This window comes from Dipteris shenzhenensis, chromosome 6 (assembly GCF_047967505.1).
Source record: "Dipteris shenzhenensis isolate YYH24624 ecotype China chromosome 6, Dip_SZ_1.0, whole genome shotgun sequence".
Classification (NCBI taxonomy): Eukaryota; Viridiplantae; Streptophyta; class Polypodiopsida; order Gleicheniales; family Dipteridaceae; genus Dipteris; species Dipteris shenzhenensis.
The window spans coordinates 35642233-35666986 of record NC_141601.1 but is presented as its reverse complement, the minus strand read 5'-3'; the positions used below and the strand labels follow the sequence as shown (position 1 = coordinate 35666986).

At 39.8% G+C, this 24754-nt stretch overlaps 1 protein-coding gene across 1 annotated transcript; it reads right to left on the bottom strand.

The window, feature by feature from the left end:
* Window positions 1-4194: 4194 nt before the first annotated feature.
* LOC147901114 (UBP1-associated protein 2C-like) lies at window positions 4195-6520 on the bottom strand. Its single transcript, XM_087375450.1, has 2 exons — window positions 5098-6520; window positions 4195-4578 (listed from the first exon to the last, which is right to left on the bottom strand). Exon 1 carries the CDS (start codon window positions 6391-6393, stop codon window positions 5098-5100), a length of 1296 nt encoding a protein of 431 aa, XP_087231576.1. The 5' UTR covers window positions 6394-6520; the 3' UTR covers window positions 4195-4578.
* Window positions 6521-24754: the final 18234 nt, after the last annotated feature.

Genomic DNA, 24754 nt, shown 5'->3' with positions numbered 1-24754 from the left:
TTAGTGAGGGGAAAAACCAAAGTTTTTGCCGTACTCTCAAGCATACATATTATACTATATCTTGCCACGATTATTGAGGACAAGAATTCACCCGTTAAAACGAGCAATAGATACCACGGATGATACTGGTAAAGACCTGAAAATTTAGGCATGATATTATTAACCACCACGTCTCAATAAGTATCGAGACAAGGCAGGTGGACATCTTGGTCACACATCATAAACTTGCAAACGTGATTGAGAGTGCTTGCTTTGCTTTCTAAGGGATTGATGCAATAACAGCTAGGTACATTAGCTAGTTAGAACTGAGATTGTTGGGCAATCCTTGCAATGGGAGCTAGGGTTAGTTTGCAAGAGGGGTTCTACCCTAGGATTGGATGCCTGTGGTGTCATGATTGGCAGAGTTTGATGGAAGTAGAGGTAATGCTGTGATTCAGGAAGGATTAAATGCTTGTACTCTGTTTTGAGAGAAATAAAGGGGACAATAGCTGGTTAGAGGCCCATCAACGTATTGTGCCTTTGGGCAAGACCATTCTAGCTCCCTTCTGTTAATGACTTGCTGTGGGTGTTATGCTAGTAGTAGAATACTTGCTAGGTTGTGATTTTTCCATCCTTGTTTTATTATAGGCAGGTTGCACCACATATACTCACAAACCATGCTTTCAACATATGCCTACAGTTACTTAATGTTGAGTATTATTTTACCATTTTGTAATTTAATGAGTAACTCTTTTTTCAATCCCAAGCATTTTTTATTCATTTTCCCCTTTTCATGCTTTTCATGGTTAACTCTCCTAGTCACATAGAGTGTAAAATGTACCATGTTAATAGAAATGGTAAACGCTCCTAGTCACATAAAGCATAAGATGTAAATGTGCCAAATGAAATTACAAAACCAATCATGTTCTTCATAAGACACGCACAAATCTCATCCACTATTAGCTACGCTTTAAACAAATGCATAACTGCAATTTAGAGAACATGCACTTATGTGCCCAGATGACCAAAACGTGAAGCTTCTACTAAAGCTAATTTTGGCACGTGCATGTGAGGAGGAGATACCTCTGTTAGAAACCCATGTCTGATATATCTAAAAAAACAACTGATTATACACAGCACAATGCAACAGTTATAAATACAAAATCCAAATTAATGAGAAAGTTGCCACTCAGCACCCAACATGCGACTGTGATAGCCACCTTTAAACTTGAAAGACATTTCACTTCAATAGCCTCCTACAAGAGTTAAGGAAGCAACTACTTTGACCAAAAACAAACATGTATCCAGCTTGTTTAAGCAAGTTCCCTTTCCCACACCTGTAATCCTCTTCTCATAACAAAACCATAGGCAAGTTGGAATTAGTGCAACAAACGTAACTCATCACAATCCATAATTTAGATGAAAACTTCCTAAGATGTTCACCTCTAGCAAGTAGAAATATACCTAGTAAGGACGAGTTACTACAATGTCAACCCTACAGAAACTGGAACGACAAATCACAAGGTGACATTTCATGTTTAGGATAACAAGGCGTAACAAAATTAGAAACAAGTCCCCTTGTAGCTTTTGGTGGACATGACCAAGCTCCAAATTGAGCATCCATTACTTCCGTTTTCCTGATAGGAACTAAGCGGTCTAGCTCCAACAACAGTATCTCCCTTGTGTGTTCCCTCATTCTCTCCCTTCCAACCACATCACTCCGCCTCATTCCTCCCAGTTCAACCCCTTCACTGCTCCCTTCTCAACTGCTTCATTCTGACATATTAGCATCATTGCTGCTGTATCTTACTACCACGTACATCTAGATGACTCGGGAACAAGGACAAAACTACTCATCCTCTACAAACAGATCAAATACTGCAGTTTCAACCCCATGACAACTAAACGGTTGAAAACAATTCACATATTAAATGAATCCATAAGCATACCTAACAGATCCCCTGGAATACAACAAATGTACACATGCCCAAACTCATGAGAGTCACCTGCACAGTTTACTCCATCATGCCCAGCAAGGGCATTCCCACCATCATCGGAGACCCCACCATGGGTGTAGACCACCGTATACACATCCATGCACCTGTACACACTAATATCCACGCCCCATATACACTAAGGCATTCGTATATAAAAAGGTATTTGGTCAGACTCAGCCATGAGAAAGGCTAACACTTAACATGAGCCTAAACACAGAGTAGCCCACGTTTTCTTCATTCAACCTACAACTCCCTATGACGAACAGGGTATTTCAATAGCATGTCTGACCTATCACTTTTCGTAAGCAAATCTCCTGCTTACTTATTAGGGCTTATAAAATTCTTCATTGAACATGAGGCCAACTGAAATAGTTTACATACCACAATAGAAATCACCTCAAAAAACCATTCTAATCTTAAAAATATTTCCGGTCCCTCAGAGCAGCACAATTAACTGCAAACAATAGAGTAGGATGCCCATGGAAAAATGTATTCCAGATTGCTCTAGAACCTCTGATAAAGCTATGTACAAACTATACAAATAAGCTGCTGGAACCAAAGCTGAAAATAAGAACTGAAATTACTAAGTGAGAAAAAGGTAAGCACATACAACAGTTGTATATCAAGAATTTGCCTTGAATACAAGATAGAAACACTTGTCCATTTCTCTCCTGTATTTACAGAGCAGCCTAATTAAATTTAAGAACGCAGTCAGAAGGTTTTAACAAAGAAAACAAGGCAAGAGCAGAAAAAGTGAAAAGCAGCTGACAATTGTCAAAAATGTTGTCAGCATTAAATACAGAGCCAAACTCTGTCCAAAACAGTTGGAGTGCTAAGACTCATTGAAAGCAAGTGACGGTACCTTGATCAAAACTGGAATTCAGAGATCGATAAATTTGAGTCCTTATAAATACCCATGTGAGTCTCAAAGGCCATTAATTCTTGGAGCCTTCTGTATCAAAGTTTACTTAAATAGTATCCAGTTTTCAGAAGGGTTAGATTGATGATAAGACCCTTCTATTATGAATGAAGGCGTAAGAAAAATTACACTCCAAGACTTATCAGAACAGGGAAGCGACATCCACAGTAATCCGAGGAGAATGATCCTCGCACCAATCCAATTGTACTGATGACATGTCTGTAAACTTGATAGAATAGTATGGGTGCAAAAATTGGTACAAGTATAATTGGAAGGAACCAGAAGTCAAATCCCTGGACGTAGGGCAGGCCATCCCGGAAGATGTATGGGATGACAAATGTTAAAGAAAGGGCTCCATCAATCAGCTAAACCCTAAAATCTCCTGAGATAGAATACCTAATCTCTATAGTAGGCCTGCAGCTGTAGAGCCTTGCCCTCAGATCACAATGAAAACTGGTATGCTTGTAATTCCAAATTTGCACATCAAATGACCAGCCACAATTTCCTCAGAAAGAGGTGATCATCTATGAATAGTAAAAAGGCCCAGAATGGACAACAAAGAGAGGAAATGTCATAAAAGCAAGAGATGGAACAAATAAATACAATAGTATGTTCAAAAACACGAATGCACACTGGTAAAGATCATTACTAGTGAACACAGCAAACTAGTACCCAACAATCCAGTATCCACATCCTCTCATGAAGGCATAATGCCTGCCCATCAAAAAGCAACAAAATTTATTCCAATTGTGGGTGGAAAGGGAGATAGACAGGGAGACACTTATACGACGAACATCGAAATGGTAGCTGCAAAGTAAGCAGCTAGGGCAATGCAGGGCAAATAGGCAGGCTACACCCTGTGAAATTCCACAAGTGCTATCTGCATGGGCAGCTAGCTGTACACATGCTGAATATAAGGCCAGTGACATCCAAACACAGAAGGTTGATAGCTGCCATTCTTACGTTTCTGAAATGTCAAATTGATATATATTAGTTCCCACAACAAGCATAAGCGTTGACACCTGCTAAACTGTAGGCAAGCTTTACCAGGTAGATTCCCCAGGTGTAAGCTGAAGAATCAGTATTCCAATGACGAAATGTGAAGGACTAACAAAGTCTTGCAAGACAAGTATCACCGCTGAATAATCAAATTGTGTGGGAGCACAACCATGGAGTAGTCACTGACAAAAGGATCCACCATGCTTCAAATGAAAAGGACAAAACACCAAAAACGCATAGTATGTCTTCTTGCCACCAACAAGAAAACGAATTTTTTTCAGAGGAGTATATAGATCAAGATTCAAAAGGATTTTCCAACCGTATTAAAATAGATATAAACCATATAGGGAGTCGAGCCTTCTACAATAAACACCATGTTCCAATCTTGAGTTCCAAAAGATCACAAAACGCTCTTTCCTAGTCCCTACTGCTCAGCAATTGAGATTGCTGCAGTTGGAAAGAAGTCAAAATAAAGATGAACAAGTCTTATAATCAAAAAGATCTATGAAATTTCCCCAGAAGTCAGCTTTTCTAAGCACTGATCCAAACCTAGGATCGTGAAGTTCAACATGTTATACAAGAACCTTCCGTCATAAAGCAGTCGTGTAATCTGGCAAGAAGAGCAAAGGAGGCCCAGTAGATAGACTTTCAGCGTCCAAAACAAAGAGACTGGGCACCTCAAAACTGCAAATGCAACAGTATGTCGAAGGTCATCACAAGGCTGGAAAAAAAAACATCTCAGATACAACTGAAAAGAAAATTAACTCCATTCAGGCTGCTTTGATGAAAATGTGCTACTATAACAATTGAGTTAAATTAAAAGGCAAAGTGAATAAAATGTTCCACGTTTGACTGAGGTGAAACCAGAGCTGCATGCACAAAAAAAGTCTAGCGTTACAATGTATCCGTGATGCTAGCTTGAGAGGCATGATTGTTCACGACTCTTTCTACTTATGGCCCTGGTTAATGCGAATCAAAAGACCTTACGTTACTCAGAGGGCAAGGGAAGAACCCAAGAACAGAGTTATTAAACTGAAGGAAACATCCAAAACTTCTTAAGCACGCATATTCAAAAGCTGCTTCTTTAAAGCAACCAAGAACCGCCCAGGTAGAAAGCTAACCAATGCAAAATGTGAAGATAAAGACACTTGATGTACGAACGAATTAAGCAATATCAAGGAAACAAGGGAATCGAGGTCTTACTTAAGTTGTGAAATAAGAAGAAAGAGACTGGCCTCGAGCTCCTGAGGCTTGTCCCAGCTGAGACGTTGACAAGTGGTGACCTCCCGTCCCCTGAAGAATTGAGCTTGTTGGCATACCGTAAAGTGAGGCACCCACAGAGCCGGAACTCCCTAGACCTGCAACCTGTGATCCATAAACACCTAAACCATGGAGGCCATACGAAGCAAGACCCACAGAAGTGGGCACTTGCCCAAATGCCGATGAGAGACCCTGGGAAGCTCCCTGGGATAGGGAGCCGTTCAAAGAAGCTGAAAGAGAAGAGTTCAAAGAAGGATTGAGTGAAGAACCAAAAGGTGAGTTCAAAGCCAACTGCTGGGCTACAGATGGATGGAACGAAGCGTTCAGGCTAGAGAGACCAGCGTTGGGGTTTAGACCTGAAAACAACCCTTGTGCGGCAAGAGCAGAATTGAGGGACTGTTGGCTGAGAACTCCTTGAGTCAAGGGGAGTAATCCTGAAAGGCCGGTATTGTTAACGATACCAGGAGCAGGACCCACTATTCCAGGCTGCCCCAGAGCTAGGTCTATTGCGTCAGACTGCCCAGACGAGTTCTTCTGCTTTTGCACGTCGGCTAGTTTGCAAACCAACCTATGGCCATCGACTGTCTTCACCGGTTCATCTAATACGCGCTTGACAGAATCAAGGGACTTGTAGATGAACAGAGCAAAGCCCCTACATTTTCCTGTCTGCTTGTCAAACCCTAGAGGCCCCTCTTCTATCTCGCCATACTTGGAAAACACAGTAACCAGCTTATCAGCCGAAAAGTCTAGTGGCACGTTACCGACATAGATCTTACGAGAGGCCACCTCCTGGGAGGGTAGAGATGGAGTGGAAATTGATCCGGAGGCCGCCAACTGACAAACGCTCATGCGGCCCTCGATCTTCTTGCTGGGCTCCTTCAGAGCGCGCAGGGCACCGTCCAAGTGTTTGAAGGTAACGAAACCGTAGCCCTTGCTTTTGCCGGAGTTCTTGTCCATGATCACGTTGCATTCCTCGACATCGCCATACTGGGAGAAGGCCTTCTCCAGAGCCTCGGTGGAGATATCCCTGCCGAGGCCGCGGACAAAGAGCTTGCGGTGGGCAGGGTCTTTGCTGGCGTGCATTCGGATTTCCTCCAGGAGGTCATCGTGCTCGATGGCCGCTTCTTGGAGGATATCGATGAGCTGCTCTTTCGAGAAGGGCTCAAGGAGGGCACGAACATCATCAGAGGAGAGGTCAGCGAGGCTATTTTCCTGCAATTTCCTTTTCTTGGAGTCCATGGAAACGAAGCAGAGATGGAGATGGAGACGGAGACGGAGACGGAAATGGAGTGAGCTTCGAAGTACTCTGGCTATGGCGATGAAAACCCTAGTTTTCTTATCGAGATGATGAAGACGAAGAGGACGATGAAGATAAAGATGAAGACGGCACAAATAAACCCTAGTTTTGCATTTCCATACTCGGTTCCTTTACAACCTTGGTTGAGTCAGGTCAGACTATTGCACTCGAGCCTGGACAATGATTGTGTGTGTCTTCTAAGACTAGAGAGGTTTTGGGAAAAAACCAGGTTGTAAACTTTTTCTGGGTTCATGCAAACACCTTTTCCAAAGTAGTTGTCGACTGTTTACAGTCGAACGTCCTATCTCTGCAACTCGAAAATCTGATGTGGTTGCAAAAGTAGGGGAGGATGGAGATGGAGATGGAGATCGATTGAGCTCCGAATTACTCTGGCTATGGCGATGAAAACCCTAGTTTTCTTCTTTATCTATACTGATGGAGAGATGAAGACGAAGATGAAGATGCAAATGAAGGAGAGCTCAGACACAAACCCCTAGCTTTGTAATCTATCATTTACACCTTCTCAACACTGGGAACCTCCATTGAGTCAAAAATTTTGGGGTCAAACTATTGCACTGGAGTCTCAACCTGTAGTTCAATGATGTGTGTGTCTTCCAAGAGCGTGAAAGCTAGTTCCGAATCATAGAAGTTTGGGGGAAAAACCAAGTTACAAATTTTCCTGGGTTCATGCATAGGCAGTTTCCAAGCAGTTGTCGACTGTTTACAGTCAAACGTTTCAACTCTACAACTCCAAAATCTGATGTGGTAGTAAGAGAACTCCCCCACTGGCATTTACTACTATTTTTCTCTTCATCCCCTCCTTACAAGGAAGGGCTCATCAAGCAACCGATTTTTCTATCATTGCAAAAAATTATGTTCACGTGAAATCTAAATTTGCAACCCATCTCTCACAATTTCAAACCAAGCTTGCGGCGTGAACAAGCTCCAACTGTGTGGACGTACACATTGAAAGGTCTGAAAAGCCAAACCTATATGTATCCAGCATACTTGGCTATGCTCAATATAGTGACATAAGTTCTGTGCATGTCTCCATCCAATGCACTAAAAGGCAAGTGTGCACCCTACTAGAGTCCATAGGCTCCAGCTCAGCGAACTGTGCTCCCCACTAAGTCCACAAGCTCTAGCTCAGCCAATTGTGCTCCACACTAAGCTACTCCACCTAGCCATATTCATAGGCCAACATTGATAGCTTGTAGTGGACGAGGCATTCACAAAGGTTGCCTCAACTTGCCTGCATTACTCAATGACATCAGAGGATCATCAACAACCATGTAAAGTTGCCCTTCTCTCCTTAACCACCTAGATCCAAGCTAGGCGATGACATCAAAGTGTAGCCTAGATGCCCTATGTTAAAGCCCCATGGTATATTCCTAGTAAAGTTCCTCTTCTCTCCTTACCCACCTAGAGCCAAGCTAGGTGATGACATCAAAGTGTAGCCTAGATGCCCTATGTTAAAGCCCCATGGTATATTCCTAGTAAAGCTTCTTGGCTTCTTCGCTATTTCCACTAACTCTATTACAAACGTCATAAAATCTCATATAGGCTTCCTAATAGAGCTTATTAGCTTCTTCATTTGTTTCCATCAGCTTTATTACAAATGTCATAAAATCTCCTATACGCTTCCTAATAGAGCTTCTTAGCTTCTTCATTTGTTTCCACCGGCTCTATTAAAAATATCCAAAAAAACTCTTATAGGCTTAAAATGGCATATAAGAGTGGTCTCCCTGAAAGGGTGGCAAGAGGGTGATTTTTTCATAGGTCACCCTTTTAAACCATGCAAAACTATGGGCATGTTCCAAGCCAGGGAAATAGGGTAGCTTGTGGGTGCCTTTTAGGCAAAGGTAAGAAATAGGGCAGCCTTTAGCCGACCTTTTAAACTTAAGGCAAGAAATAGGGCCCATGGCCTCCCTTTTAAATAGGGTAGCTCTCATGGCTTCCCTTTTAAATAAGGTGGCTCTTATGGCTGCCCTTTGGACCATAAGGCAAGAAATAGGTTAGCCCATGGCCACCCTTTTATATGGGGGAGCAGTTCTTACAGCCCCCCTGTCCTTTGTAGCCTTTCTAGTTTTAGAAATCGCTATAAGTCCGTACATATAGCTATACATACATACATTTGTGTGTGTGTGCGCGTGCACATGCACACACCCTCGCACACGTGTGTGCATGTGTACAAAACTTTGAAGACCCCTTTTGCATAGTTTAATGTTTAATGATAAGGGATGGATCCAGAAAATAAAAAGGAGTTTGTAAAGGAGATAGGGAACTTCGAAAACAACATGATCAACTTTTTATTGCACAGGGATGTCTGAGTACCTGCCACCCCTGGGGCGCCAACTCCCTTTCATAAGAATACCTATCAAAATCTTGAGTATGAGATGAACTCAATATATGCCACAAGTATAAATAAGTCAAATCAGCATGGTTGTGTTGTACACTGAAACCCCACTAAAAGAGATTCAGATATGTGTTTCCACCTTGAAATTTAGGTAGCACATGAAAAAGTTACATTAATTTGAAAGGAGATGGGTTTTCATATTTTAGTGTTATTTTTGTTTTACTCCCCCTCATCCAAAAGACACCCCCCTCCCTTGGTTCTCATACATTATGAAATATATGTACAAATCTTAAAATGTTGCATAATCTTTCAAGGTATATACCAAGGAAGTAAAATAGCAAGGAAAGTAAACTAGTCACGAGTAAACTTGTTAGAAAATTTTTTGTGTATGCAAGGTAAGTAAAAGAGATAGGAGATGAAAAAGGAGTGGAGAGAAGTGAGAGGAATAAAGAGGAAGTAGGAAGAAAGTATAAGGAAAGAGAGATTTAGAAAGGGGTACGGTAGACGTAGGAGGAAGGGAGTAGAATGATAGATTAGAAGAGGAAGGAAGGAGAAAGTAAGGAGTAGGAGAATGAGGGGAGGAAGACAAAAGAGGAGGAGAAGGGAGGCGTAGAATGTAGAGGGAGTAGAAGAGAATGAAGGAGCTCAACAATAGTAAGAGACAATCCCAAAAATATCGTAAGTGCAGGAAATTGTATGAAAATACAAATATGAGAATCCATAGTGACAAGGTAGGCATAGCTTGGATGTAGGAATTGGATGCAAGTTGGTGAAAAGGCAGGAGAAATGTGAATGTAGATAGTGATAGCAATTGGAAGTAGTTTGAAGCAAAAGAGGAAGCTTGGCGATGAAGTAGATGAAGGTATTGGCAATGAGGAAGATGAATGTATTTGTTACGAGAAAGTATTTCTCAAAGCTCTTGTTTGAAATGACGTAAAGTATTTATAGGATCACACCAGACATGGCAGGGGCTATTTAATACTTTGGTTTAGTCAGGGATGCCTAACTAAATGTGTGCCATTAATAAGTATCATGGGTGATGCCATTTAGAAATACTCACATTCATGGATAGTTGTTTGTAAAGACCATTACTTAGCATGATTGGCTAATCATTTGATGTATATCATTGCGCTAAGTATTTGACTAATGGTGGATTGGTTTATTGTTGAGTACAGGAAATGACATAAACAAGCTCAAGGGAATAAAGGCTAAATGCCATGGTTTTATGCTAATGCTATGTAATATATTAAATGGCCAAGGGTCATTACATTTTTTATAAGAGAGAGTGCTTAAAAGCTTTTCACTTTTGACATGTAATTTTGGATGAGTACATGAGAAAGGAGTGACAAAGAGAAAAGTAAGGTAAAAGGATGCTCAAGAGAAAAGTATGGAAAAGGAAGAGATGAATACGTGACTTTGTATCAATGGCTCATGCTCTTATTAAAATATTATAAATACTCTTAGTGTGGGATCACAAGCCACACACCTCGAGAAGGGAGATTGTACCCAGTGATTGCCTCTCGTCTTTTCATGAGTTTCCATGCATATTTCATTTTTGGTGCTATTGTATGTGTTAGAACTGTTATTCACGTTTCATATTGGCAGCAACTAGAAGCACAATGGATGAAGAAGGTTGATGCAAGGCCGGTTATCTATGAGGAGAAGCGACAATTTCAAGGAGGAGATAGAAAGCTTGTAGAAGGAGGAACATCAGTTTTCAAGGGGATATAGAAGGTCAAGAAGGTAGTTGGTGATTGATCTTGAAAGCCAAAAGACGAGACTTTTGAAGTTATATAAGAGGAGATGCAAGGCAAATTATATAGCCGAAGAAGTTATTTAGGAGGAGAAGCGACAGTTTCAAGGAGGAGATAGAAAGCTTGTAGAACAAGGATCATCAACTTTCGAGGGGAGATAGAAGGTTACAAAGGATTTGTTAAAATCCAAGAGAATTGACATTTGGAGGAAAAAAGAAATGATGTTTGGAGGAAAAGCATTGCAAAATAATGATAAATGAACCACGTATGTTATAAGGGCAGATGTAATGAGTGGGAGGGGTATACATGGTTGGTGAGGATTGTCACAGTGTAGATATAAGAGCAAGGAGGAGTAGTGAAGTTGGTGAGGATTGGCATAGGCAGATAGAAGTTATACATGGTTGGCGAGGATTGTCACAAGTTAGACAGAGTGTAGGGAGTAGTCGTGAAGTTGCTAAGGATTGCCACAACTATACATGGTTGATGAGGATTGTCACAACTCTACATGGTTGGTAAGGATTGTCACAGGATAGATAGAAGTGCAGGGAGGAGTAGTGAAGTTGGGTTGTGTAAGTGTCGAAATCAAAGAGAGGGAAAATTGTGTCTTATCTCAGAAAAATTCAGCAATAACTATCATTTAAATGATGAGTAACTATCAACAATAACTATCATTTAAATGATGAGTAAATGCAAAGGTATAGGAAAGTAGTGAAAATTCATTACAAAATTAAAAAAGTGGAGTGTGTGTGTGTGCGTGTGTGTGGAAGACAAGACAACAACTCCTTTTGCATAGTGAAAAGACAAAAGAGTCAGAGTAAAGAAAAGAAACAAAACATTATAGAATTAAGGAAGAGTTTGAGTATGCAGGTAAAGCACCTACAAAATTACATAAAAAGTATATGAGAATTTGATAAGAAATGACATAATGTTTTTGCAAAAAAAAAGGGAGCTTGGTGAAGTCCTTATCAAATCTCTTTTATTGAAGAGAAGATTTTGCATACCTGCCACCATCCAACAAGGAAACATGGTAAGACCCAGCTTAACTTTAATTGGGAAGATAGGTGCCATAAACACCCCTCCCTTGTTATCAGGATCACAATAAAATACTGGCTTAAACACAGACTTAAATAGCTCGATGTGGACTTTAAAAGTGTAAAAAAAGGGGCCTAGAGAGAATTTGAAAAAAAGGAAAAAGGATTTAAAAAGTTAGTTTTAAAAAATTAATACAAATAATTGGTGAAAAATCAATTGAAACTAGGGAAAATTATGGGGAAGGAAGAGGAAAAAATAGGGAAGAAAATAGGTGAAAATTGGTTAAAGATGCGAGGAGGGGGAGGGGTGAGAGAATTTTAGAGCTTTAAGAAAGAAATTAAAAAAAATTTAGGAGGAATTAGGAAAAATTAGGGATTGTTTGTGAGATAGAAGGAAAAAGAATTAGAAAAAATAGGAAAAGGGAAAATTAAGAAATTAAGTGGATGCAAAAGAAAAATGAGAATTGTGTGAGTGTGTGTGTGTGTGTGTGTGTGTGTGTGTGTGTGTGTGTGTGAGAGAGAGAGAGAGAGAGAGAGAGAGTAAGTTTATATCAAGGATCTCTACACAAATTGTATGTCAAGGGTCTCTACACACATCGTATGTCACTACCAAAAGTGTATGTCAAGAGTCTCTATACAAAGTGTATGTCAAAATATTATCTCTCTCTCCCTATAGATCATGATTTTGCAAGTATGTCTATATCTTTTCTAGAGCATATTTTGGCTATTCTACGTTATTAGATCCATCAAATATACTCTTAAGATAAAGTTATTATAGCAGAGTTATGTTGCTACTCCACATACATAAGGATCTCATGCTGGCTACTCAAATTGTACGTCAAGTGTCTCCACACAAAGTGTATATCACTACACAGACTATTGGATTTTAGCCTCTCTCTCTCTACGATATAATTTTGCACGTATGTCTAGATCTTTTCTGGAGAGTTTTTTGGCTATTTCTATCTTATTAGATCCATCAAGTATACTTTTAAGCTCAAGTTACTACAAGCAAAGCTGTTTTGCCACTCCATACACACAACAATCTCTACTCTTGATTATGCTTTTGACCCTTGCTATCACAAGGTTAACAACTCCTCTGGACAATATGTTTACCCATCCTCATGCAATGCTTAATTCTGCAGTTGGAGTTGTCCTATTATTTTATTTACCCAACTATTGTGGTAGAGATGTTGTTGATGTCTAAGTTGTTGAGCCTGTTGTGGATTCTTGCCTTGTAGTGCCCATGCTCCATAGAGTTTTTGTTCATCATCCAAAAAGCATGTGTCAATCATTTCTTCAAATTCATAGATGTATCACCCTTCAATTGATATAACATCATGATTTGGAGCTGACCCTACTTGCCCTCGTTGTCATTTTGTAGAGTCGTCAGTGCGACATTGCTTGCCTTTGGGACTGCAAAAAGAATTGAAAAATCTACTAACTAGAGGAGAAAGTAGGAGGGGAGGCTAGGGAAGGTAAGGGGAGGGTGACGAGGAAGTCCGTCTATTTATGAGAAGAGGGTCTCCCTCCCCTCTTCGTCTCAATGCCCCCTTTAATTATAAGGGTATGAAATCTATAGTCCTTACACTACTTCTTTTGCAATATCTTCATGTAGCCCATTGGTAAGACCTTGAGAGTGACCATGACAGGTTTGTTTTGAGTGCAACTCCCCCTTTGCATGAAATTTTGAAGCTATCTCTTTGACTTTACCTTAATTGGGGTACTCTACCTTTCACCTAAGAAATCAATTAAATTTCTCAATTGAAAAATAAAGGTCTTTTCAATTTATCTTCCTCCTTAGCTTAAGTTGCATGGAATAATTTTTATCATATTCAAGGCCTTTAGATTGGGCCGATGGGAATTATAGATGTTCAAACTAATGGAGGAATTAGGTGAGAGCCATTAGGGGGTATAAGTAGGGGAAGATGTTGATAAATTACTTGGGAGACCTCTATGATTATTGCCAATGTTTGATAACATTTGGCATTAGCCTTGAGGGTTGGATTATGGAGACCACTCATTTGTGAGGCAGATTGTTCTAAGGCTCATAAAAGTTTACTTAAAATTGCCTATTTTCCTTGGATTATCTACGAATTTTGGGCTAGTTAGGAGGTGCTTCTCGTGTCAAATTGTGTATGCTTGCAATTCACCTATGTTGATATAGCACTGATATGCTGCTCCATCAAATTTGTGGTGCATTCCGAAGCAAGCAAGTGCTATGAAGTACTCTTTGAGATAATTTCCTCATTACAAAAAATTGGAATCAAGAAGGGGCCCTTTAGAGAATTATTAAAATATTAGAGGCTTAGATAAGGGAAAATGGAATCCATAAGGAGATTATGCCATGTGGACTCCTTTGTAACAAAGGCTCCCCAAATCTAGGGGAAGTTCCCAAAATACCTACAAAAATGTCATGGTGGGTGCTTCACATTAAAATATTACCTTTGGCAAGCCTAGCTTAACCATGTTAGGCCTCCTTGTTTTCGTCCCATCCATCTATCCCTTAACTAGAACTAAACTCACGTTTTCTTTTTGGTTCAATTATTTGGCTAAAACTTTCAACTTCCAAACCAACTCTCTCACCCCTCTTTCTCTTTGAAAATCTTTTACCTCCTCAATGCACCCCAAAAATGCATTCCCACCACTTTCTACAGCTTGTTTCCAACTATCTTCATTCTACTCTTGATTAGTCATTTTCTCTCTTCTCTATTCATGTTTTTCATCCACCTGTGAAAATTTCTTTGAGAAATTTTCTATTCAAGCTCTACTTATCCCTCTTCTCTCTTACTTGGTTATCTCTTTCATTCCTTCTCTACTTGCACTCTCTTCTTAGAAATTAAAGATTTGACTTGACTTTGCTTGGAAAGAGAAAGAAAAATAGGCATTTTATCATTTTTAACCCTTTCTATCTCATTAAAGCATAAAGAGTCAACATCAGAAGAAAAACACAGATTTTCAAGGTAATGCAATGATTTTTCTTTCAAAAATGTCCTTTTACTAAGTACATAAGTATTTGTGTGACAATCTATCTATATGTTTGTTGTAAAAGGTAGAGATGAGGGAGAAATAACGATAGATGATATTTGAAGCTATAACACTATTTTTGAGTTGTCTCCTCTCTACTAAAGGAGAAACAGAGAGAAAGAGAGAGAGGTAGGGGGAAAGAAAGAGAGAGATTGTATTTTGAACTGTTGTGTGTTCTTTTGTTTGAGGGTGATAAGAGAGAAAGAGAGAGAGAGAGAGAGAGAGAGAGAGAGAGAGAGAGCTAAGCTATGAATTGTGCACAGAGAGAGAGGGAGCGAGTTGATATGTGTATTTTGTTTGTTTGTGTGAGGGGTAGGGGAAAGAGAGTAAAGAATAGATTTCATATTATGAACTAAGAATTTTGAAATAATTTCTTGTTTGTTTGTGTGAGTGAGTAGCTTGAATGAAAGAGAGAGAGAGAGAGAGAGAGAGAGATCATGCTAAAGTATTTCAAAATATTTTTAGTTTGTTTGTGTCAAGGGTTGGATTAAAGGAGAGAGGGAAAGAGGGGCAAATAAAGAGAGGAGTAGAAGAAGATAGCTACTGCAGAGAAAGACAAAGAGAGGGAGAGAAGGAGAAAAAGATATAGATATTGTGAATTCTGAGGGAGATATGTTTATGGGTGAGGAGAGAGAGAATGAGAGCTATTGTTAGTCATATGGACCATGGTATTGGAATAGCGACTATGTCGATAGAAAATACTAGATATTGAGGTACTTTACAGTTTGTTATATTGAAGAATATCTAAGGATGAGCATGAGGAATGGATTCCTTAGCTCTACAAAAAATGTTCTTGGATCACAATGCAATCCACTAATAATGGGTGTTACAAAGTGGCTCGAAAGGATGTTGAGAACATCTCCACACATTGGAAAGGTAGAATCATGGATTTTGAAATGTCTCCTGGCAATAAGACTATCGCTTGCATATATATTCAACATCTCTTCACCCATGCAAACTATATGTGCATCAGAATGTAGGCCTTTCATATTATAGGCCCAATCATAAGTACTTCAAAGTGCATTAGGGTCTATCATGCTTTAAAGTATTTGCATTTAGCTTGAGACATTGACAATCCTTGAATTTATTTGACAAATTTGTATCCATCCAATTACAAGAAGTGGGAGCCTGCAATATGCATAATTGGGGTGTCGCATGGCCTTCATGCTAAGATTGGAAGTCTTTAGTGTGAAGGTCGCACACCATCAAAGTTGAAGAAGGATGGCACCTTCTTTTATGACTCGCTGTTCATTGTGTTGGATTAAGAAAGCCAGTATGGAAGATTAGAATCTCATCCCTTGCCTTATTTTGACAGTCCAGAGTGGCCACTTTCAAGCACGTAGATCAACGAATCATATAGAAGTAGAATATTGAATGATGTGAGAAATGCTATGAAACCAACTATTGGTGGAAGAAATGCTAGGATGATTTGGTGCTTTGTTGATTTCTTTGCTAATTGTAAGCACTTGAGGAAAACAAAGATAATATATACTTGCATAAGCTTAAAACTAGACTAGTTGTGTGAACTATTTGACAATGGATGGGCAAAACGAACATGCTATAGTGAAGACTTGGTACAATGCCGATTGAAGGATTCAAGTGTGATGGACATGTCAGTAAGTGTACCTAACAATTCTTGTTTGTATAGAAAAGGAAAATGTTACAAGATACTATTACTAACAGATTTCAATTTTTGCAGGTATTTCATTGGAAGGCAAAATCTTTGCATGTCTTTTACAGATAGAAGGTTTAAATGGAAAAGCATGCAATTAAATGCAATGGATGATGATTTGCGTAATGGGACTCATAGCCTAGTTGTAGAGGTATTCATTTCTCAGTAAGGACATTTGGATCTAATGTTGGAACTAGAAGAGGAGTGGATCATGCGGTTTATCAAAGAACAAATGCAGTTGGCAACATCAAGCCCTCCCCAAAGACTAAAAATTAACATTTGTCTAGCTCTTTGAGCTTGAGGGCAGAGCTTGAGGGCATTGCTCCTCCTGAACCCGTTTTGTAGAAAGTAGGCATCAATACACTGGTACCACGTTTGTTGGGCCTGTTTCAGCCCGTAAAGTGCCTTCTTCAGTTTAGAGGCTTTACCTTTTGAACCGGGGATCACAAAACCTGGTGGTTGTTCCACGTATACCTCCTCCTTGAGATCTCCATTTAGAAAGGTGGATTTTACATCCATCTGAAACATGGGCCAACTTCCCTGGGATGCTAAAGCCAAAACACTGTGAATTGTGGTTAGTCGAGTTGTGGGAGCAAAAGTATCCTGATAATCAAAACCATGTACCTGTGCGAATCAGTCATCGATCAGCATCATAAAGTAGTAGGAACCACCCAAAGCTTCAGTCTCCATCTTTCCGCAGAGGTCCGTGTGAACGAGCTCTAGAGGAGCCTTTGCCCTGTTGGTGTCTTTAGGAAAGGGATGCCGATGCTGCTTGCCCATCATGCAAGCTTCACATACATCGGGCAGATCTGTAATTTCTTGTAGGTCTGCAATCATTCCACTTTTATGCATAAGGTTTAGATGACCAAACCTCTCATGCCACAGCTTAGTGTTCTTCACATCCACTCAAGCATTGAAAGCTGAGAGTTCGTAGATGTTGTTGCACCGTGTACCTCTACCAACGACCTTCCCTTGAAGATCCGAAATCTGTGCACCATTCTTATCGAAGTGAAATTTGAGGTCCCGATCCGTGATCGCAGAAACAGACAACAAGTTCCTCTTAATATCTGGCACATAAAGAACATCGGACAATTGTTTTATAACTCCATCTGACTTGAGAGCAATTGTACCTTTTCCTTTTGCTGGACATTTTGCATCATTGCCGACTGCTACCAGGATGTCATTCCCTATCGGTTGTAGAGAGGTATACCAATCCTTCTGACTGGTCATGTGGCACGATGCACCACTGTCTATAATCCACGGTTCATCTGCATGTACATGAACTGCCTCCGTGCAAATCTCCTCAATTGCTATGAACAGCTCTACTTGTACTACCTGCGTGCTATTGCTGGACTCTTTCTTTACTCCGTTCTTCTCATCTACAATCTTCTTTTGGCACTCATTCTGCTTGTGCCCTACCTTGTTGCAATAGAAGCACTTGATCTTCTTCTTTCTCTTTTTATCATCAGAAGAAGATGGGTTACCAAAGTCCTTACCCTTACCTTTCTTTGATCCAGTGTAGAAAGCCGAATCTTCTCCAATCCTCTTCTTTTGATGCATCTCCTCCTCCAGAAGCATTGAGATGAAATCCTCAAGGTTGAGGGGCAGATTTTTGTTTCGCGTATTTAGCGCCATAACAAGACCGTCGTACTTTGGTGGGAGAATCCGTATGCATCTTCGTGCTAGATTCTCGCTAGTGATGGTGATGCCAATCACAGTCATTTGATCACACAGATTCTTCACCCTGGTGATGAACTTCTCTGCCGTTTCAGACTCAGATAGTTTCCTTTAAATAGAGCCAAGAGTTCCACCAAGTGAGATAAGGTACCCACTTGGTTGTACAATATCCATACACTTGTTTTTATCCAAAACCATAAGTACAAGGGACAAGTTTCATGTGAGCCTCTCCATGAAACCCATGTGCCCATGTGTTTCATAATGAGAATACCATGTGATCACACCACTCACCATTTCACTCTAGTGAATGTTACAAATCATAATTCTCAATACCCTCCCTCAATGTAACATTTGGGAAGAGTTACATTGGCTTACATAGAGTTTGCTTTCAAAGTGGCAAGGATTTCACAAGAGTGTAATAGACAATGTATTATAAGAGATTTTCATTGGATGGTGATTGTGTTACCATATTGCTCTCTTCCTTTTTAATGCTGCATTCACGGGATAGATGGTCAAGCTCCCCGCATTTGCCACATCTCTTTTTCTTTGGGTCCTTGATATAACATCTCGAGCCAGTATGACCTTTTCTTTTGCAGAAAGAGCATTTTAGAGTCTTTTGTCATAATCAAGGCTCCATTTGGAGTTGAAGTAGATGCCCCAACTTCTTTGCCTCTCTTTTCTTCATCAAGTAGTGAAGATATTACATTTTCCAATGATAAATTAGGAATATTTTTTAATGTTGTTAACAAGGTTGGAAACTTTTGAAACAACCTTAAGCAACATGGCGGTGGTAGCTTTCATCAACTTTGGCATTAATTGATGAGAGTTGTACCATTAATCCTTTCATTTTTGAGATAAATGTGCCCAAATCTTCACCACTTTTAAAATATAATCCAAAGAATCCAATCTTCAAGGAGATTTTGGAGACTTTACCTCAAGCGCCAGATAACTTTTCAAGCTCATCCCATTTTGCATTTGCTGTTTTGAGTTCATCTAGATGATGGATGAGACTTTTATGGAGATATCTCATGATGATGGATTTTGCTCGCCCATCATCTTCTACCTCATTGAGTTTAGAAGGATCAATTGACTTTGTGGTAGTAACATACGGCCAAAGACCTTTACCCATGAGGCGATGCTTTAACTCCACTTGCCAAGAATGAAATCCTTCGCCGGAGAATTTTTCAATGTCAGTGTAGACTTTTTCCATGGGAGAGCATGAAGAGGAAATAGAACATAAGAGCACTTAAGATAGCACCACAACTTCGGCTACCAAAGCTAAGAAATAAGCTGGTCAACTCATAGGTTGACTAACATTAGGGCCTTAGATTATGACTTAAAGACCAAAATAATTAAGGGACACATGGCAGCAAATAAGGAAATCATCTTCAACCTTTAAATATGAAGGTTTTGGAGAAGAGAACAACGTCGAATGATAGAGATTTCATCGCTTTTCACAAGCTTCATAAATCAGAGATTGGAGACTCCAACAAAGGGTTTTTGACCCTTCCCAACACAATGGAGCAAATAGAATAAAAAATAGTGAGCTCTAGCTTTGCTTTCCAGCACACGGGCTACTCTCACAAATTTTGATTGTCTACTGCTCTCAACTGCTCCCAATTCTATTCAGATTGTTTTGCTTAGCTTCTTTGCTTTACTTCTGAGTTGTAACTCCTAATGCTTTGCAGCTCCTCTTCTTTGCTTGTCTTTGCTTCTATGTGCAAGCCTCTACTACTGCTGTGTGGATGGCTCTACTCATTGCCTCTATTGATGCAACTTGTTTCTTGCTCTCAGCTTGCTTTGCTCAACAATTTTGTTGGTAGTCTCCTCTATGCAATAGTTCTATCTACCTTGTGCTACTAAAAAACACTTCAGTGATGAATACTGGTTTTTACAATATTCTTCCGTTGTTGTTCTTTGACCATTGCTCCTTCGTTGAAGCCAGCTCTGCTTCTATAAGTCCTTGCTTGCTACACTGCTAATGCTTTGCTTCTGCTATAGTTACTCATTGCCTTTGCTACATTTGCTTGCTTGCCTTGTTCCTACTACTTTGTTGCATTAAGGGGATAGGGAAAAATGGTGATAGAAGGGGTTGAGTGACAACTGTGCAAAGATTGGCTAGCAGAAGAGTGTTTTAGAAGGGGTGACTGAAGCAGAATAGACAAGAATCTAAGTAAGGCAGGTGAAAAGACCCTATAGATAGCTCTGATACCATGTAGAGAAATAAAAAAACTACAAGTGTGGAAGACATGAAGCAAGAAGCATGGAAGACTTGAAGCAAGCTTGAGGAGAAGAGCATAGAGACTAAAGCAAGAGATGAAGCCCATGTAAGATGAAGGACACGAGGTATACAAAGTTCAGTCTTTGTATTTTAGCCCTTAAGAAAGACTCTCTTGGGCTCCTTTAAATAGAGCCAAGAGTTCCAAGTAAGATAAGGTACCCACTTGGTTGTACAATATCCATACACTTGTTTTTATCCAAAACCACAAGTACAAGGGACAAGTTCCATGTGAGCCTCTCTATGAAACCCATGTGCCCATGTGTTTCATAATGAGAATACCATGTGATCACACCACTCATCATTTCAATCTAGTGAACGTTACAATGCATAATTCTCAACAAATCTAACATACAAAATAAAGGCTAGGATGCAAGATGAATGTGTGAGAGCTAACTATATCAACGACAAAGATAGGGCAAAACACCATTTGAAATTATACAACATTACAAATCAATATGGAATCAACACCTGCAACAAATGTCAAAGGTATTTGCTAGTATGGCATAGGAACAACAATGATGTAAAATGGGCAAACGACCCCATCACTTCAAATTAAGGTTGAAGCAAGGAGAGATAGAGATTATAAGGATCAAAGAAAGCATGACAAGGTAGAAAAAACAACAAAATCTCATGCAAAATGTTGTAGAAGAAAGGTAGGAATAATACAATACCGGACACAGTGACCCCATAATAGAATCAACTGTATCTCTCAGATGCCTTGAAGAGCAAAGAAGAGGTAAACATTCATTCTACCAACTACAACTCTCATATGATGAAAAAAAAGAATTATGTGATTCCAAGACGAAGACTCTTGCAAAGAGAAGAAGAAATAGACACAATAGTAGGTAAAAACCATAGAGTTATAAAAAGCCTCAAAGATTGCAAACACCAATTGCAAGAGCTAGAGTGGGATTTAGAACATCAAAGGAATAGATGGTAAATGCCAATAAAGAAATCAATGCTCAAACCTAGGTATTAATGTAGCTACTAGGACTAGATGATGAATTGCCCACACAGACTAAAGTAGCTCAGCAATTCCAAGGTCTCAAACTTTCTTACACCTCCATACAATAAGTATAGGTAGAAATGCATAAAATAGCAATTTCAATAAGCAATCATCTCAAACAAGAACTCCAATTACTGAATTAAAACCATGAATACATAGAGGATCCAATACAAGATATATTAATGCAAAGTAATAGATCTTGTTGAAGACCTTAAAAGAGATGTCATCTTGAAGGATGAGCCCAATTTCAATGGAGGAAATTGCAAATGTTAAGTGCATTACCGACTCTCAATTGGAATAGACCAATGGGCAAAAAGGCTTTCTCATATATCTATGCAAGTAGATAGATGAGGGTGAAAAGAATGTGTTATGCCTCTCAGTACATGAAGGTGTCATATCCATGAACCAAGATGCAGTGATGATAAACGAATGTCTAATGGAAAATCCTCCTCTCCAGGTGGTAGATAGTCTTTGCCTTTATTGCAAAATCCTTTATCATCATCCATAGGGTTACTTCCACGAAGCATCTGGTATTGAAGTTTATGATGCTAGCCAAGCAAGAAGAAAGCCTAATTAAAGAAAGCATGGTGTATCTCAAATCCAACCTCCCCTACCTAACCACTCTCTTCACCAATCTCTTGACATCCTTCCCCAAATTGGGAGCCATATTTCTTATATGTCCTAAAGTCCAAGACACCCAATATTCCTTACCATGTATGGTTGCTCATGCCATTCATCGCTTCCAACTAATCCAAAATTCTCAAACATATTAGCCAATAATATCTACATTTCTTCACCTCTTGATAATTCTATCTCTTCTCTTCCTCCACTTCCCCTATTCATACCACCTCTCACATTCTTCACTTCCATACATGATTCCACCCTTACCTATCTCCTATGATTGCATCCTCTCCATTAAGACGACACCTTCTTTTAGAAATGCATTAAAGTGCCACTTAGCTAGTATAGATAATGATTCAATATTAGACCAATTTCAAGACTAGATGAACCACACTAGAAAACCACAAGGGACTTGGTTACTAAAGTAGAACAAAAAGAAAGAATACCACTACCTAGTAATCCCATCTAGCTATGACGTCAAGAGGAGGATGGGGACATCACATGCATTCCTATGAACATCCACCAAGATCAAATCACTGAAGCTATCATCAACAATTTAGAGCCACAACCCAAATGGAGGAGACAAATAGTGTTTAAAGAAATTACATCAATGAGTACCTCATAGCACTAGCTTGCTTCAGAATGCACCCTAAATTTGATGGAGTACCATCTCAATACCATATCAACATAGGTGAAATACAACCATACACAATTTAACATGGGAAGCACCTCCTAACTAGCCCAAAAGTCAAAGATAATCCAAGGAAATAAGACACTTTTAAGTGCACTTATGATCCTTAGAACAATCTCACAAATGAGTCCATCAATGTAATCTAAAGGCCTTGAATTCAAAAAAATTGGACTAAAAAAGGGGCACTGTAAGTAAAATATTAGATAGTGGAGGGCAATAGAATATTTAAAATGGCCAAGCTTTCCTATTTTGTTATTCAATGGCCCAAAGTTTTATGTAGGCCTCCCAAAGTTTGATGCAGCCCAAAGAGATCCCTTAGGCTGGTGACATGGAAGGATGAGGTGAATAAAACTGAGTAAAATATTTGATAGTGGAGGGCAATGGAATATTGGAAATGGCATGACTGTCATATTTCTTCATTCAATAGTCCAAAGTTTGATGTAGGCCTCCCACTTACTACCTCCACTCTCTCATCACTTTTTTGAACAATAACCAAAGTAAAAAACCTAGTTTCTCAACCAAACTTGCACCATTTGTCCTAAAACCAAATTTTCTCATCAACTATCATACTCCTCTCATTCTCTCTTATTTTTCTTCCTTCTCCCTTGTTTCTAATTGCCATTTTGAGCTCCTCTTGCTCCAACCAAATTTCAAACTTCTTCCTTTCTTTTGGGTGGGAAGTTTCTCTCTTTATTCTCCCTATCATGGGATGGACTCTCACATCAAAACCTCACCATTTCCCTTCTCTACCTATGTCTCCCTCTAATTTTGCATTCACTTGTTCAAAACTATCAAAATAAGAGATTTGGTGGCTGGCTCCATTTGAGGTAGCAAGGAAATTTGAATTTTGATTTGGTAATGAAAAAATGCTTAGAAAATTTGAAAATAGAATATGTGTTGGTTTTGCAAGTGCCGAAGGAGCAATTCAATTTTGAAGTAGTTCTTAGACCAAATCGATATCCCAAGTGAACTCCCTGTGAAATCAAAGGTCATAACAATGGTGAGCTTCTTCAAGTTGAGGGCTATGGATCCTACCATATAGAACAACATCTAGTTGTTGCTGACCTTAAGACTATTAAATGTATGTGGCACATGGAGAAAATAGAAGCCATCCTTATCCGTTATGCATGCAAAAAAGAGTACCATTGTGGGTAGGTAAAAAGAACCAAAAGCAACATTTGGGCTTTTAAACTTGCAAAGATCGATCAAACCAAGGCACCAGATTGCAATCTCAGAGATGATAAAACTAAGGTGTTAGATTATGATGTTCCAAGGAGATATCCATCTCAGAGAATAATCATTGGAATTCCTCTTGGAGAACAATCATTGGAATTCCTCTAAAGACAGTTCCCTTCATGCTATTGTCATAATAATTGAGAAGCTGATGTTAAATTACATGGCACAGTGGAATAGAAAGTGAACAAAGAATAGAGAGTGCACATCAAATTGGAGATGAAAAAATTTTCCTTCAATACTGATGTAGTACAGATGATGGCTCCATCCACCTGTGCGCTCCCACAGTGGAGCGTAGATGGTGATTTAGACAAATACTAGGTGAAGAGCTACAAGATGGAAGATCTGATCTGATTTGAACTGATCTGATACAATGGACTGGGGAGGTCGCCTCTTTATAGCTATGAGGGCAGTAGTCAGATCAACGTAGTTGATGGAGTCGACTAGTCGACCTAATCGACTAGTTGTCCATGGAATATTCAAGGAATATTCCATATGCCATTGCCTCGGGGGCTCTTGCCCCTGAACCCCCACCAGGGGGGTCGCTAGCCCCCCTGGGACCCCCCAACTAGGGGCCAGCAGGTCCCCAGGCCCCAGCAAGAATAAGGGGCTCCCACACAATCACCTTTCTACCATCAATGGTCTCATTGGGTAGACCTCATTTGACATGCAAGTCAGGATCAACAAGTCAGGATCCATCCAATGTCTCGAGCTCACACATGGCTTCTACTCATATGGGGGACTTACAACTTGAGCACCTTGGACCATTGGTGGTTACCAGGAGGGTGGGGCATTGAGCATATCTAACACCCCCCCTCAATGTTCACCCCGTAGGTGAACTACCTTCTCGGCCCAATGCCGAGTCTTTGAAGATGACCTTGAAGCTGATCCTTCCCAAGTGCCTTGGTGAAGATATCTACTCTATCCCACCCTCGATCAAATCATGCACGTAGTGAT

Bases quoted from the DNA above. Each gene is read 5' to 3' on its own strand.
- LOC147901114 (XM_087375450.1), bottom strand. From the start codon at position 6,393: ATGGACTCCAAGAAAAGGAAATTGCAGGAAAATAGCCTCGCTGACCTC.